Source organism: Hipposideros armiger, unplaced genomic scaffold (genome assembly GCF_001890085.2).
Source record: "Hipposideros armiger isolate ML-2016 unplaced genomic scaffold, ASM189008v1 scaffold_120, whole genome shotgun sequence".
Taxonomy (NCBI): domain Eukaryota; kingdom Metazoa; phylum Chordata; class Mammalia; order Chiroptera; family Hipposideridae; genus Hipposideros; species Hipposideros armiger.
The window spans coordinates 1090660-1106183 of NW_017731470.1; the positions used below are offsets into that span (position 1 = coordinate 1090660).

At 38.6% G+C, this 15524-nt stretch overlaps 1 protein-coding gene across 1 annotated transcript in view; it reads right to left on the reverse strand.

Moving 5' to 3' along the window:
- Positions 1-15524, reverse strand: part of MAP3K5 (mitogen-activated protein kinase kinase kinase 5) — a 203596-nt gene that overhangs the window by 61513 nt on the left and 126559 nt on the right. The window contains exons 13-15 of the mRNA XM_019648088.1: positions 15365-15460; positions 10991-11072; positions 3207-3340 (exon numbers count right to left, since the gene is read on the reverse strand). Of these exons, the coding sequence (XP_019503633.1) occupies positions 3207-3340; positions 10991-11072; positions 15365-15460 (312 nt within the window). The remainder of the gene's footprint in view (positions 1-3206; positions 3341-10990; positions 11073-15364; positions 15461-15524) is intronic.

Consider the following 15524-nt stretch of genomic DNA (forward strand, 5'->3'; position numbering starts at 1 on the left):
ACCACCATTTTGATAATTGCTTGAATAAGATAACACCAGCAATAAACAGCATATAGTGTTACCAGCAAGACACTTAGGTAATGACTGTAAACTATGAAGACATTTGCAAGTTGTTTTTTCCATGGAGGTTTAAAACACTTTATTAATACTAGTTAATGAAACTACTCTTGATATGCATGAGATAAATTAGTGGCAAATATTGGGCCTATTGTAAAGATTTAGGAGATAAAGATGACTAAAGAACCTTAAGCAAATGACTAACTCAGTTTATGATGAACCAAAGGGCTCCCACCTCTGACCCTCTGTTGAAAGTCAATCATGAATGTTTAAATGTAAGATCCTGCAGAAGCAAATATAGACACCCCCCCATCCCCCACCCACACACACACTATTTAACAAAAGGTTAGTTCAAAAGTTACAATAATAGTCAGGATTTATCCTAGCTAAGAATAAGAACTCTTCTCTAATATGGAAATGATAGGTAACACTCAGCAATACTCGATAAGTATAAGTGAAAGTATAAATGCCAAGCACTGAATAAGCATGAAATTAATACTTTGTTTAGGTCAAGAAGCTCTGCATGTCTATGGGAATTATAAGGAAATTCTACTTTTTCTCAATTAACTGTAACAATGGAAGGAAGAAATGGCACAGATAATCAGAGATGCCTATATACTCATATACATATATGCATATATATCCAGTTTTGAAATCATTAATCTACCACTGTCTCCAGAGCACCCCCTCTGAGTCAAATTCCCATGACAACCATCTAAACTAGTGTTGCCCACCTTGGCTGGGCATTTGGGAAGGCTTTTTAAAAACTATCACAGTCCCATCCCAGAATTTGCGGGGGGGCGGCGGGTGTGTGCAGCATGAGCATTAGTATTTTAAAAAATTCCTCAGTTGGCTCCAGTATACAGTTCGGTGGAGAATAACTGATCTAAGCAAGTAGTTCAGGGGGTGTGTAGAATTTTAGAGGAGGAAACCAATTGAGGTTAACAATTACTTGGGAGAGATTATGACAGTACACTTGAAATCCACTACCTCTGTCTTACAGCTCTAACAACGTGTTTATAGAGTGTGAAGGGAACACAGAAGACACTACTTTTGTTGCTATGATCCATCATTACAGATGGCAGTGCTTAGTGTATGCTGCATTATGCATCATTCACACCCATCCTAGTACTTTAGTAATTATTCTAGCTGCTATCTTTTTAAATGTAACATCGAAACCTCTCCAGGGCACATGGATGGAAATACCCTTGTGCGTTGCATATCCCAATAACATGACAGCTTTCATTGTAATCTTCTTTTATAGGGAGAAGGAAGATGCCCTGTGCCAGCTGTTCAAGAGAAGGGCCTGTCATGCATGCGTTTTCAAAAGCACGACCTTTGTTACTATTGGTGGGCTTTGCGTGTGCATAGTGGTGGGTGAATAAACTTAGGCTACAAAGCTGATTTGAAAAGTGGTTTTCTCTAAGTACCTACTTATATTCATCTGGTGGTGGGAGGGAAGGGGATGTTGCTGAAGACTGGCGAGTTTGCTATAGCAACTTGATAGTGATAACCCCTTTAACTCTTACATTGTCTCAAAATCTACTCTATGTATAATATTACTTAAGAATATACAGGAATAATTAACAAAAATTCTAATATGACAAATTTGTATATATTTCTCTTGGTATTTAATGAATAATTTCTATCACCGTTTCATAAGAATTCATAAATACATCTCATGAATTAACCAAGAGGAAACTGCAACAATAGCTGAGAAACCATGAAACCATACATGTGGCAGACAGAAACAGCTGTTTGTCTACTGACTATCTGTTCTTCCCTCTTTCTATGATTTTGTTTGGAAAAACACATGGGCAGCTAAAATGCTATTGAGTTTCTAGCCTCTCTTGTAGTTAGGGATGGTTACTTTTGGCTAACGCAACACAAGTAAAAGTAAGCTGGACATTTCGGGAAGTTTGTCTTTGTTTTTCTTCTTCCTGCCTGGAATGCAGATATGGGGGCTGGAGGCAGCATGGTCACCTATGAAAGTCATACACTAAGAATGGAGAGGCAGAAAGAGATCTGGGACCTGGGACACTGGTTGCATGGGAGAGGATACTTTCTCGGCTTGGGGAAGTCAGAGAAAGCCTCTCTGATTGTTTGAAATTTGAATTGAGAAATAAATGATGAAAATAAGGCAATCCTGCTGAGATCTGGGAAATCAGCGTTGATGTGCTTAATGGATAAGATCAGTGTGGCTGAGATGGAGCAGGTGAGGCCACAGTGGAGGGCAGATGTCTAGGTTAAGGGTTCTGGGTTTTGTGCTGGTGAAGAATTCATTGAAGGGTTTTAAGCAGTAGTGACATGAAGTGATTTCAATTTCAGAAAGATCTCTGTGGGTTCTCTGAGGAAGGATGGAGTTGGGGTTGAGGAAAGCGTGAAAGCAGAGAAAGTTACAAGGTAATTGCACTAGGGAGTCTGGTGGGAGAACTGAAGGCTTAGACTAGAGTTGTGTGGAGCAGACGTGGAGAGGGAGAAGAATCCAAGTAAATCCTAGTTTTTAGCCTGAACAGCTGGATGAATGGAGTAACCTTAACTGAGGTAGTAGGGAAAAATACTTCAGGTAGAGTACATTTGGGGGTAAAAATCCATGGTTCAGCTTTGGTTCAGTTTTGGCCATGTTAACCTTGAAGTGCCTTTTAGATTTACAAGTGGAGAGGATGGGTAGACAGGTGACCCAGGGAGCTCCCAAGAGTGTCCTTTCTGAAGAAAACTGATCATGTGACCCTATCACAATGGCCAAATAAAAGGGAACTACCAAGCTTCTTACGTGCCGGACTGGAAACTGGAACCTTCCTTTCACACCATTTCTGATAGTGTTTATTCCCCATTTAGGCATATAATAAACCAACTATTATTTGCTAATAATATAAACTGGACCCAACACACACATGTCCATTTTCTTTCCTACTCTTTAATAAAAGTCCTGTCCTTGTTATCACAAAGATGCTGTCCTTTTCCACCCCTGTCTTGTCATTGAATCACTGAATGATACAGCAGCTAACCCTCAGAGGGAACTAATGAAAACAATGGAGTTTTCAGACAAAGTTTCATTACTTAGAATATCAACAAAATATTTTCTAAAATGCTACAAACAACCCAACATACCTTAGAAAACAGCTTTTTATTAGCCCCAATTACTGTACCTGCTGTCTCTCTCTGGGATTTCCTTAATAGCAATTCGGACTTGGTTGCTCAGGTCCCGACCTGCATAGACTATCCCATAGGTGCCTTTTCCTAAAACGACTCTGTCACCATTTTCATCGTGTTCATAGTCATACTACAAAAGGAAAAATGGGGAGAGAAGATTGAAACATTAGCAACATTCTACATTTTCAACATCGACTTTTTCTAAAAGCATTTTTCCTTATTTTGTCAGGTGGTTTCAACAGGGGAAACAAATTCTAAAAAGCAGCTTCAAGAACCAAAAAAAGAGACTCTTTCAACATAAAGCAGATAATGTGTTCATGTTTTCACAACTGTTACAAATACAGTGGGGACGATAATATTTCAATCCATAAAAGTGTTTCTTCAAAAGCCCAGTTGGATTCTTTTACCCACTAAATTCTGTTTTTCATTGATTCTGCATATAAGTATAATTAGCATCAATACCTATCACATCTAATTAACCTTTATTTTATTTTTAAGCTTCTGGTGCTGTTATTTTTTCACACTGTACCAGAAGAATAAAACCACTGAAAGGCTTTTGGGGTAAGAAGAAAAATTAGAGGTCTTACTAATTGACGATGATAAAACAAGGATAATTTTTACATCCTCAATCACCCAAGACCAAAAACACTTTAAAAGTGAAAAATAGAGGAAAACTTTCATTTTTGATGTAAAAAGGAAATATCCATATCCCTAAACCCCAAACTGTCAAGCATGTCAAATACAAAAACTGGATTTAAAAAAAAAAAAAAAAAGGTGTTTCAACAGCATCTAGTAGAGACTTCCTCAGACCTTGGAGGCAGCATCCAGAAAGGAATATTCCGTCTCAAACTGAAATTACAGGATGTAAAGCCATCAAATGATCAAGCCATGTCTTCGTAGCTACACAGTGTAAAGCTGCAGACCAGCAGGAGAGATCAGAAGAATGAGCTCCCTCTACTATCTACGTTTTGCTGGAGTATAAAACTGGCCGCCTACATACAGCTAGATTCAACTCATTGAAGGGTTTCAGCTAAAAAAAACTGAAAAAAAATCAATTTCTAACATTTATAAGGTAGCAAATTTAACATTAATACTGACAACCCAAAAGGGGACAATAATTATGGATTTTTACACTCACAACACAGCTTAAAATATATAAAGTGTACAGCTCATAAAAACAGCTGTGCCCTGTTTTCTGGAAATCGACTAGCCAGGGCCCAGGCCAGCAGGAGGCATCACCAAAGTGGTTCATCTTTGCCAGTGTGCACTCTCAAAGGAACAGAAACCTATACACTGAAACTAGTACTGCCACCACCTTACGGCATTATAATGCTCTATAATTTAAAAGAACAAATTAACTTTCAATAACCTATCTCATTTGATGGTCATAATAAGCCTGTGTCATAGTAAGGAAGGTCTATGATAAGCTCCAGTTTACAAATGATCAGAAATATCTTTTCCAGTGAAAATATGTCAGAGCTGTGGTTTAAGCCCAGCTCGTAAGATTCCAGATTTTGTGTTCTTTCCATTACCAATGCTTTAGGGAAATCCTCTTATAGCACAAGAGCTTATAAGATGAATATTGGCTCTGTTTCCAAATGCCTGTGTTGTAAAGGTGTTCCAGCACACTGTCAATATCCACTAGACAGCCATTCAAGCAGACAGATGGTCGACCTCTGGCGGTCCCTTAGATTCCCTTCTTTCCTTTTCTTGGCTCCCCGTATCAAACTGATTTCCACATGCTGTCAGGTTTATCCTCACTGCTATTGCCTCGATCAGGCCCTTTTTACTTTTCTTCTGTGCTAATTCTACAGACTCTTTAAAAAAAATGTATTGAATTATAGTTGGGATACAATACTATATTAGATTCATGCGTATAACATAGTGATTTATAATTTAGAGACCCTACGTTGTAATCACCATGATGAGTCTAGTGACCAACTGTCACTGTGCAAAGTTATTATATTATTTACTGTATTCCCCGTTTTGCACACTACATCCCATGACTGACGTATTTTAATTGACCGCCCATCCCCTTCCTCCCTTGTTGCCCTGTTCTCCGATTCATTCGCCGTTAAGTCGACAGTGAACTTTCCAAGGCCCAAAGTTCCAAAGTGAGCTTTCCATGTTGGTACCACAGCCTCTGCTTTATTGGCTCCTCACTACTTTCAAGATCAAATCCAAACTCTTTAACACAGCCAAAATGCCCTTCAGGATCTTACTGCTGCCTGTGTCCCAACTTCTCTCTCGTCAATCTCCTGCAAGAACTCTCAGTGAGGTGACCAAGATCATTGTACATGTATACATACTGTGCTTCTGTCTGGGTAATTGGGCCTCATCCTTCAAAACCAAGTTCTTGGAAGCTTTCCTGAACCATCCACCTGACCCTCAAAATCCAGGTTAGGGTCTGGGGTCTGATGTGCTTCCAAAGCCATCTGCAGTCACTCTCTCATGCATTTATCACTCTTCCCCACTGTGCATTCCTGCAGTGGGCTCTGAGCTCTTTGAGAATTAAGACTTTATCTTTAATTGCTCTATCCTAGTCTTACCAATATATGGCTTCTAGTAGATGCTTAGCAATTATTTGCTTAATTAATTAATCAGGCTATAGAAAAATTGATAAGAACCTTTTTTTCTTTTTGAATCAGGTGCCAAAACAAAACATGTCAAGTCAGTATCAGTTTACTTTTGGTTGAAATGAGTTTTGCCACATAGATATTTCACAGGGCAGTGAAGCATATAAGCCTAGATGAAGCTGCTCAAGTTTCAGTTTCCCTCAGGAATCTAAAGCATCAAAAGACTATTGTTTTTTAAAAGATTATTTATAAGGTACAGAAGTTGACTTCTGTTAGAAGTGGTCATAGTAAAAGTCTAAAGGACTTAAGACAAACGTGATTGAAAACCATTCCAATGGATAACTGCTGCTTGATTTCTTTTTATCTATTCTTTCTATTCTTTCAAGACAGACACATAAATTGAAAACACAGGTTTGAGGAGACTGGGTTACAAGGAGAGAGAATTATGTGCGTGATGGTGAGAAAAAGTAGAACAGAGCCAGGCCAAAGGCCAAGGGAAGGTATGGTGTGTTAAACGACAAATACAGACAAAAAGAGGAGTGGCGGAAAGGGTGTTTTAAAAAATAAAAGGTAAGGCTATGCTGCTTATGTATTTTGCATTCTATTTCTATGGCAATAGGCTAGCAAATCAGGTTGTTGCTAAGGGAAACGATTGCATTTTGAAGCAATGATGGGAAGACTTCTAGAATCATCCATCTATTGTTGCCTGCCCAGAACAATCTATACTGGTGCTGGAAAGAAAATCAGCGTAGGAAGACAGTATTGACAAGGCCAAGTGACAAAGTGGTGACTCACTTAGTCCTTGCACCGTCAAGGGACTGACAGTAAAACCACCACCTTCTAGAAACCCATGAAATTCCCTCTGTCTTAATTACATTAGGTGAGTGGTCACCTCAAAGACCCAAGAAGTAGCTTTGTTAATTTTCAGTTTGTATTGCCTTCTTAATATACAAAGGTGAAAAACATGAATCACTATTAATAACATTAACAGAATACTAAAAATGCAGCAGGTACAAATATCGAGTTTGATTGATCTCTCCTCCCTCAGATGTTTATTCAAATATCATCTCACAGAGTCATCCTGGTTTCCTTGTCAAAAACTGTGTACCCCATTATACTGTAACTTCCTAGTTTTTTCCCCTGCTTTATTTTCTTCCTTAACGCCGATCTTTATCAAACATACCACAAATATGACCTATTTATGTTGCAAATTGTCCATCTCTCACTAGACTGTAAGCTCAATGAGGGCAGGGAGTTTTTCCCATGCTGTTCTTTGCCATATCCTCAGCACCTCGAATAGTGCCTTTCAGTTTGGACATAGGTGTCCAATAAATATTTGTTGAGTGAATTGATGGGATCCACTTAGACCCACAAATGTGGTATGAAGATTTCAAGCTGAATAAAAACATCTAAATAAATAGCAGCTGCAGAAAACAAACGAACCTTATCTAAACCTCTTTCGTGGACTTAAAGCAAAGCCTCTTGAAAATACAGGTGCTATAACCCTTCTCTGGGAAATTCAGAACCACTCATGCCTGGATGAGAAATTACATAAACCAAACCTTTACAAAAGTTTTCCATACCTTCCACTTGTTTCTCATTAGTTTCATACTGTGTGATCTTCCTCCAAGTCCTATTAAAGACTTTTCTTATTAAGATAAACAAACTCTTAACTCTAGCTCTTCAGGAGCTCTTCTTTGATTGCTCCCTTTTACGTGAATAAGCTTTGTCTTATCTCCTGTAAATCTGTCTTTTGTCAGTTAATTCACAGCCCCCAATCACTGAACCCAAGTTGGCAGAGGAAAATGTCTTTTTTGCCTCCCAACAGAATGAACAAAATGAGTAACAAATGGATACTTGTATCACACAACAGTGTAAGTGATATATTTTCTCAGGTAGTGTGGGAACTGTGGGTATTCAGCTTCGGATCAGAACAAAAATAGAATTAGGATGCCAAAGAAAAACAAAGCAGTATGCTTGCTACTACTTGATGACTCCAAATTGATTTAAACAAATTCTAAATCATAATTTACTGTTTGTCAGGCAACTCCTCAGAAAAGGAACTGGTAAGGGAGTGACAGATGTTTGAGTCAAAGAGAAACCTTCACTTTTATCCTGCTTATCCCCACTCCATTCCACAAGGGGTCAACGTTCTCTTTAGGCACACTGGAAACTATGTAAAAATAGGTGCACCAGACCGGCTGCTATCATTGCCTCAGGGTTGTGTCAATCATATGCCCACCATTTTGATAAAACAGTCAGGTATAGTTGCATGTAAGAAAAAGGAGGATTTGGGGGGAAAGGGGAGAGAAAAGGAGGGAAGTAGGGACTGACGGAGTTAGAATATATGTATGTGTCTGAAAGAGGACTAAAGAGGGAGACACAACATATTTTCTATGAGCACCAAAAGGGTCTCAGTAATTTGTATGCTTTTTTCTTTTTTCAAGGAAATGAAAAAGGAACTGAAAAGAGAATGGGTTAATAAGGGCTCGATTATGGTGATTCAGCTTGACTATGGTATTCATTCTTTCATTGACTTAATATTGATTAAACAAACTTCAAGCCAGTTTCCTAGCATTTGCTGTGCCCCCTCCAATCCATGAACCCTTCTGTCCAATTTGAGACATTGTTTAAACCGTTCTGGCTTTGTCACTCCCCAGATTTACATCCTTCCAAGTCTTCTGACTGTACTTCTCCCTGGTCGCCTGGCACCATTGGAGACTATGTGATTAAAAGGGAAATACAGCCACAGTCCAGCCTTGGGGTGTTAAAGAGTCTGGCGCAGGCTACTGAATTACAAAGCAATGAGAAGAGCTAGAGCAGAGGAGTGGGCAAAAATGTTATGAGAGCAGAGAACAGTGAGACGGGGTGTTGACCAATGATTCAAAGAAAAAAATGACATGAGCTGGTTCTCGAAAAATTAGGATGCAGTCACCAAGTGGGACAGAGCAGAAAAAGCATGTCAAGTTGGGCATCTGTATGTCAAGCCCAGAGGCAGGAAAAGCTTGGCTGTCTGGAAAACAGAAAGGAGTTTGCCCTTGCTGGACTACAAGGTATAAAGGCAAGGGTAAGTAACAGCCAGAGAGCTAAGAACATCGTATGGTGCAGAAACCTTCTACAAAGAGTAGCATTAAAGGGTTTTAATTTGGGAAGTCACAGGATTAAATCCACAAGCGAGATCTGTCTGATGATGACAACGTATTGACAACAGGAGACAGATCAGGCCATATGGGAGATGATGAAGGCCCGAGATGAGCGAGTGACAGAGAAAATGAAATGAAGGGGCTGCAGGAAAGACTGGGTGTGAGGGTAAGAGGCTGGAGCAGAGGGTGTATGCCCTTGCTCTTAGTGGAGATGGGGAAGGCTGGGAGGACAAAAATAGGGACCACAGCCGGTAAGTGTTAGAATCTTCATGATTAACTATTATCAACCATTCAATAATTTCAACATAAACTTATTAATACTTTAAATTATTTAAGATACAGGCTCATAACCCTTCCATGTCAAAACAGCCTTGAGTAAAAAAAACCAGGGCTTTAAATAAAAAAAACTTGTTTCTCCTTCTGTTTAAAAATAGAAAAGCCCTCTAAAACTGGGATTGAGTTATATTTGGAAAATCTTGTACAATCTGTACTAATCTTGAAAATTATAAAAAAACTTGAGCTAGGAAAAGACATGTTGGATCTTCTTATTCAACTCTCATTTAAGAAATGAAATCATCTTAACCCCGCCACAGTATGATTTTTAGTCCAAAGCTACAAAGCTGGCTGTTGGCAAAGTGAGAGCCAGAGCTCCAGGCTGCTGACGCCAGCGTGGGGAAGCTCAGTGGAGCCAGGGACGATCACAGTCAGGGCGGCTCTGACCATGACCCAAAGGATGCCGAATCCCGCCCCCAGCTGCACTGCGGCAAAGGAACCGTACTATTCAAATCAGAAAGAAAAGCAAATCTTAACCTAAGCTTTGAGCAAGAAGTTTTTCAAACACCAAGAGGTCTAAGGATTAGCGTCAAATTTGTACTTTAGAGCTAACGTTTGCCGAATGTTGACACCATCCTTAAATGAAGCTGAGAGTATGAAAGAGTGTCTGACCTTTCGAACATTTTAATTTTGTTTTGGGCCAAGGTAACTAGAGGCTTCAGGAGTAAATGGTACTTGTATTGAAACAATTTTAATGCTATCTCAAACTAAGGGTAAGGTCAGAAAATAATTATTCTGCATACAAATCTCAGTCACAGAAGTGATCCTTCTTGTTTACACCGTAAGGAATGGGAAGCAGAGGAATTATTTTTGGTATGTCACTAATGGGCTGAAGTTCGACTTTGGTTTGTGGTAACGAAATTAAAGAACTTTTAATCAAATATTTAGAATGTTGAAAAAATAATTTTAATCAAGAATGTTGAAAATATCTAAGATGTGATCAAAGATATAATGGAGTTATCATATATTACACAAAAATACGTTAAGGCTATTTCATAACTCATATTATAACAGTGCTTTCGTTACAAAGGAATATTCAGTGAGAGGGAAGCCAAGATGGATCTCATCTTCACAGCCCAGATATCACTGCATCCATTCAGCAATGTTACACTAACAGAACACCCACCAAAAAAAAAATAATAATTGCCAGCAATGTCACTAGCTGTGGCATCATGACAAACTAAGCCAAAATACTTAAAACAAGTATACTTGAATTCACTGTATAGACTGTCCAGTCCATTGGAAATACTGTAGAAGCCATTTTATATTTAAATTATTCTGATGGGATGCAAAGGACAAAAGTAGAAGCATGTTTTTCTAACATTACAAGAATGATGTCCCTGCACTTCCTTGAGAAGAGTGAGTTAGAAGCACTTTGATGAATCAGAACGCTATTGCATAAGCTGTTTATTGTGAGGGCAACAGATCTATTAAAACCCTCTGGGTATTTCTAGGAAAAAAATCTGAGCATTCCCCTCCTTGTTTGGTGTGGTTGGTGAGTGTTCTACAGCGCTTGCAGTAGAACTGTCTGCAGCTGTAACATTAAGGGAGCGTTTACTGTCTCTGGCTGAGCCTCCGAATCCTCATTACTATTCACATGACACACACACACACACACACACACACCCCACCCCCTGCCCCACCCCCTCAGTAAAGCTTTAAATGGTTCATTTTTTAAAAACAGCCACACGGACACTGTAAAGTGAACATGGAAACATAAGTCATTACCTCCAGGGAGTCACTTTCACATTCCCCTTCCTCGGTGCCTCTCCCCTTCTCTTCGGTAATGGTGTTCACCATTTCAAAAAACCTACAATGGAAGTTAGTATGTGGTCACTCATAATACATAAAATATTAAATATGAACAATTATGTTCCAAAATGACTTGAGAGCCAAAAAACGGGAGCCGAAAAGAGTTAGGCGATAAACTATCAGTATCAGTGAGAAAAATATGATTTTTCAAAAAGAAAACACAGGCTGGTAAGATTTTCGGAAAATTTCTGACCTAATGCCTCACTTCAAGTAACAGTAACATAATATAGTATAGAATTAGAATAGTAAGGCTAGACAAGGTCACAGAAAAGTTAAGAATGTGGACTTGGATATCAGATCAAAATTGTTCACATTGGTGTGATTTGGGGCAAGCTCCTCCACTTTTCTGAGGCTTACCCCTTAATTATAAAATACACATGTCTATATGAGTACACATATCTATCTCATAGGCTGTTATGAAGATGATTTGAGGTAATGTGCGGGAGACCAGCTCCCACAAGTCCAGGGGTTCCCTTAGGTGGAGACGGAGTCAGTGAGGAAAGAACACGGAGACACAGAAGCGCTTTTCAAGAATTAATGTCTCACTTTATTTTTACAGCCTGTCCATTTTATACTGGGCAGGTAACTATTTACGTCATTGAGCTGTTTTTCCCAAAATTGTTTTTCCATGTTTAAACCTTTACCCATTAGGAAATTGTTTTCTACATAGTTTCAATGTTCCTTCCTTCCCAGGGTCCATTTTCTTTAGAAGTTTGCTTTTCACCGAATTTTACTTCCTCACGATGTTTCTTTTGCAGGGTACAGCCGATCTGTTCTTCACTAATGACTAACTTATCCTGACTATGTATCAATTTCTTCCACTAATGGCCAGAGCTGAGTTCCTGCCTTGGCACTTAAAGGATGTTTACTACTTAGCAACTATTTCAAACACTACTGGCTAAACAGGATCTTTAAGAATTATAAGGTGCATAACTTGTCTATCACTAAGAATCTATCATTAAGAAACTAACAGTAAAACAGAATTATCGTAATATGTCCAAAACTCACTTATTTAAAGAAAATAAAACAATCAATATAAGAAGGGGTGTCAGATTTTTATCCTACTGGGGGCATCCAAAGGGGAATTTAAATTTTTCAAAACATAAAGCAGCATCTGTTTCTCAGCCAGAGCTTCAGGATTTGTCACAATAGCAGTGTCACAATAGGCCATGTCAGATACTGAGGTGCAGCCGGCTCCCAACAGTAATGCTTATAAAGTACTTAGCACAGTGCATTTATTAAATATTAGCTATTATTGTTTTGCTGCTGTTGATATTACTCCCAACAGTAATGCTTATAAAGTACTTAGCACAGTGCATTTATTAAATATTAGCTATTATTGTTTTGCTGCTGTTGATATTACTTAAAATAGGATATAACAAAAATACTTATCTTCTGGAATAGAGTCTCTAAATTCTGAGGTGACTATTTAATATAGCGTCAGACACTATGACATTTGATCTCAGTGACTAAATCTGCCTGAGCCCCTCAATATCATACACATGGGTCCCATAAATAGTCTGCGACATACTGATGTGAACCAAGAATAGCTGGCTTATTCTTGTTTGTGACAGAGGCCACCTTTCTTTTGTCGACATTTTCTTCAGGAACTCTCATAAAATTTTTTTTTCCCCTTCTGGAGACCATTTCCGATCCAAGAAAAATAATTACGGCAAGGAACAGATTTGCCCCTGTACCACTAGCTGTGCCTACCCATTCAGACAGGATGCTAAGAATTTCCAGACATAAAATAAGGCAGGCACTTCGCACAGGGGCTGATGATCTTATCACAGGCAGGTCATGCTGGGCATTGCCAGCCCAAGGAAGAGCAGGTTACAGTGTGACAAGAAAAGCTTACTACCAGAATTCCGAAACTTTCCTCTATCTCTGTAACTGTGAGATAATAGAAAATATATATGTTTTTGCCCCCAGTTCTTGGCACAGAGCTCCTAAAACCCTTGTAAATTCCTAAGTGATAAGAGAGTGAGGAACATCTTTTGTTCTAATGAGGTGACTCTGGGTAGCTCCTGGATGGGGGCTTGTCACCATAAAGACCAAACCATGATTTTAAGCTTGGACTTTTCAGCCTCACTCCCCTACCCATCCTCCACAGAGGGGGGGAAGGGGCTAAAAGTAATAATTGATCATGCCTATGTAATGAAGCCTCCATAAAACCCCAAGAGTGCTGGGTTTAGGCAGTGTTGGGGATGGCAAACACATCCACACCAGGAGGGTAACACACTCCAACTCCATGGGGACAGAAGCTCCTGTGCTTTGGGACACCTCAGGCCTCCACTTGTGTAACATTCATCTAGTTGTTCATCTGTGTCCTTTACTATATCCTTTAATAAACTGAATTTTCTGCTCTTTTCTAATAAATTAATCAAACCCAAAGAGAAGGCCATTGGAACCTCTGATCTATAGCCCATTGGTCAAAAGCACAGGTGATGACCTAAAGTGGGGCAAGAAAGAGTCTCATATGACAGAGCCCTTAACCTCTGGGATCTGACACTATCTCCAGGTAGATAGTGTGAGAATTGAGTTAAACTGAAAGATACCCAGCTGGTGTCACACAGAATTGCTTGTTGTGGGGAAAAAGTTTGGTGACCAGAAATGTCAGAAATGAAGTGTTCTGAATAAAGGAGACACACAGGGAAGAACCATAGTAGGAAAGAATTGGGTTTTTCCCTACATATGAAGAAAAAAGTGAGTTTTTCTTAAACAGTACCTCTTTTTATCCATCCAGCCAGACAGCCATCTAACAAATACTCATTGAGTGTCTACTAGAATCAAACTTTATTCTGCCCTTTGGGAATATGACAATGAATAAAATAGACAAAGCCCATTTTGGATTGTGGAGCTTATCTATGGAGTTTTCATGTGATACCTACTTCCTCACTCTTCCTTTTTCTCTACACATGTCTTGGAGGTCAATCACAAGAACAAAATTCCCTGATCAAAATAACAGGTATGCTCTGATGAGCATTATATATCATGATGAGTTAGAGACAAAAGCATGTTCAACCAGGAGGAAAAAAGCGAAAGATCATAAAAACAAGTTCTGGCTTCAAAGACAGACTTTAAGAACTGGAGTCACAATTTCTATCAGCTCTTCACACAAAATTTTTCAACATGAACATCTCTAAGAAGAATAAACACTTACACTGGTATTGGAATGTGGTGTGACTTTTAGGAGCTTGAATTCTGGAGTCACAGGTGCCTGGGTCAAATCCCAGATTTTACACTTACTGGCTATCTATGATTTTAGGTTAAACTCACCAAGACTTTTTAAACTCTTTTAAACAAAGATATTAGTATTACCCACCTAATAGGTTTAATTTGAAGATTAAAATAGATATTAGGTCTGGGGTAAGCAATTCATGAATCTTGGCTCTATTTGTCATAGAAACAAATCTATAGCCTTAAGAATTTAAGTAGAAAAGTAGACCGTACATGTGCTAAATATTCTTTCTTATTTCCAAATCTTTTCACTCCACCCTGTACAATAACGATAAAACTCTAGCCAAGAATTTTGGCTTAAACAAACATGTTTGTTTTTTAAATTCCAAGATAAAAATGACTGTATATTGTAGCTAGCATACCAGTCATTTATGATAGGGTCAAATAATGATTATCTGAATAAGAACAACCCACAGCAAAATTTTCAGTCCAAGCTGACTTTTGCCCTCACTTTGGTTTCTAAATTGTCAATCACTTCTCTAGGTTCCCACAGTTAGTCAGTGTTCTAAAGAAACATGAAGTACTTTATTTTTAGCCCAAGAGAAATATACCCAGTGCAGCCCACAGATTTTGGGGTTCTATTTTATTGCTTTTTTTTATCAGATCACTGGCTCTTAACTCAGTGTTCTGGGGTAGGGCCCAGGCACGTCTTAAACTCACCAGGTGATTCTAATGAGACAGATTTAAGAGCCACTTGTTGTAGATAATGGTGAGGTTATTCAAAAGAATTCAAGAATGAAAATTTTGATAATCATATATTATCCTAATAAGTGAGCGCTTTGAAATGAGACATGCTTATAGCAATTAACTGGTTAAGTCCTGTCTGTGCAAAAATAAATTATGACTAAGAATAAGCTGATTTATTAAAGGGAGCCCGCAAACTTCTCTGTTAAACATACCACATAATTATAAAATATTGGCCCAAATGAAATATTTATATAGTTACATAGCCATGAGTTCTTTGCAGGAGCTATTGTACATGTTCACTCATTAATTAAAAATAATCAGGTAAGAACAGTCTTTTTCACACAAACAATGACTAATACGTACTTTTTACAGTGAAGTTCTGTACAGAAATAGATTTGAAAATCGTCAGAATTGTGAAGCACATAAAGAAAACAGCAGCGTTCTTCAAATTTAGAAATACTGAAACAAACAACAAGAGAATGATTCAGGGCAATCCCAATACTTTGGTGCACTGTAATGAAAA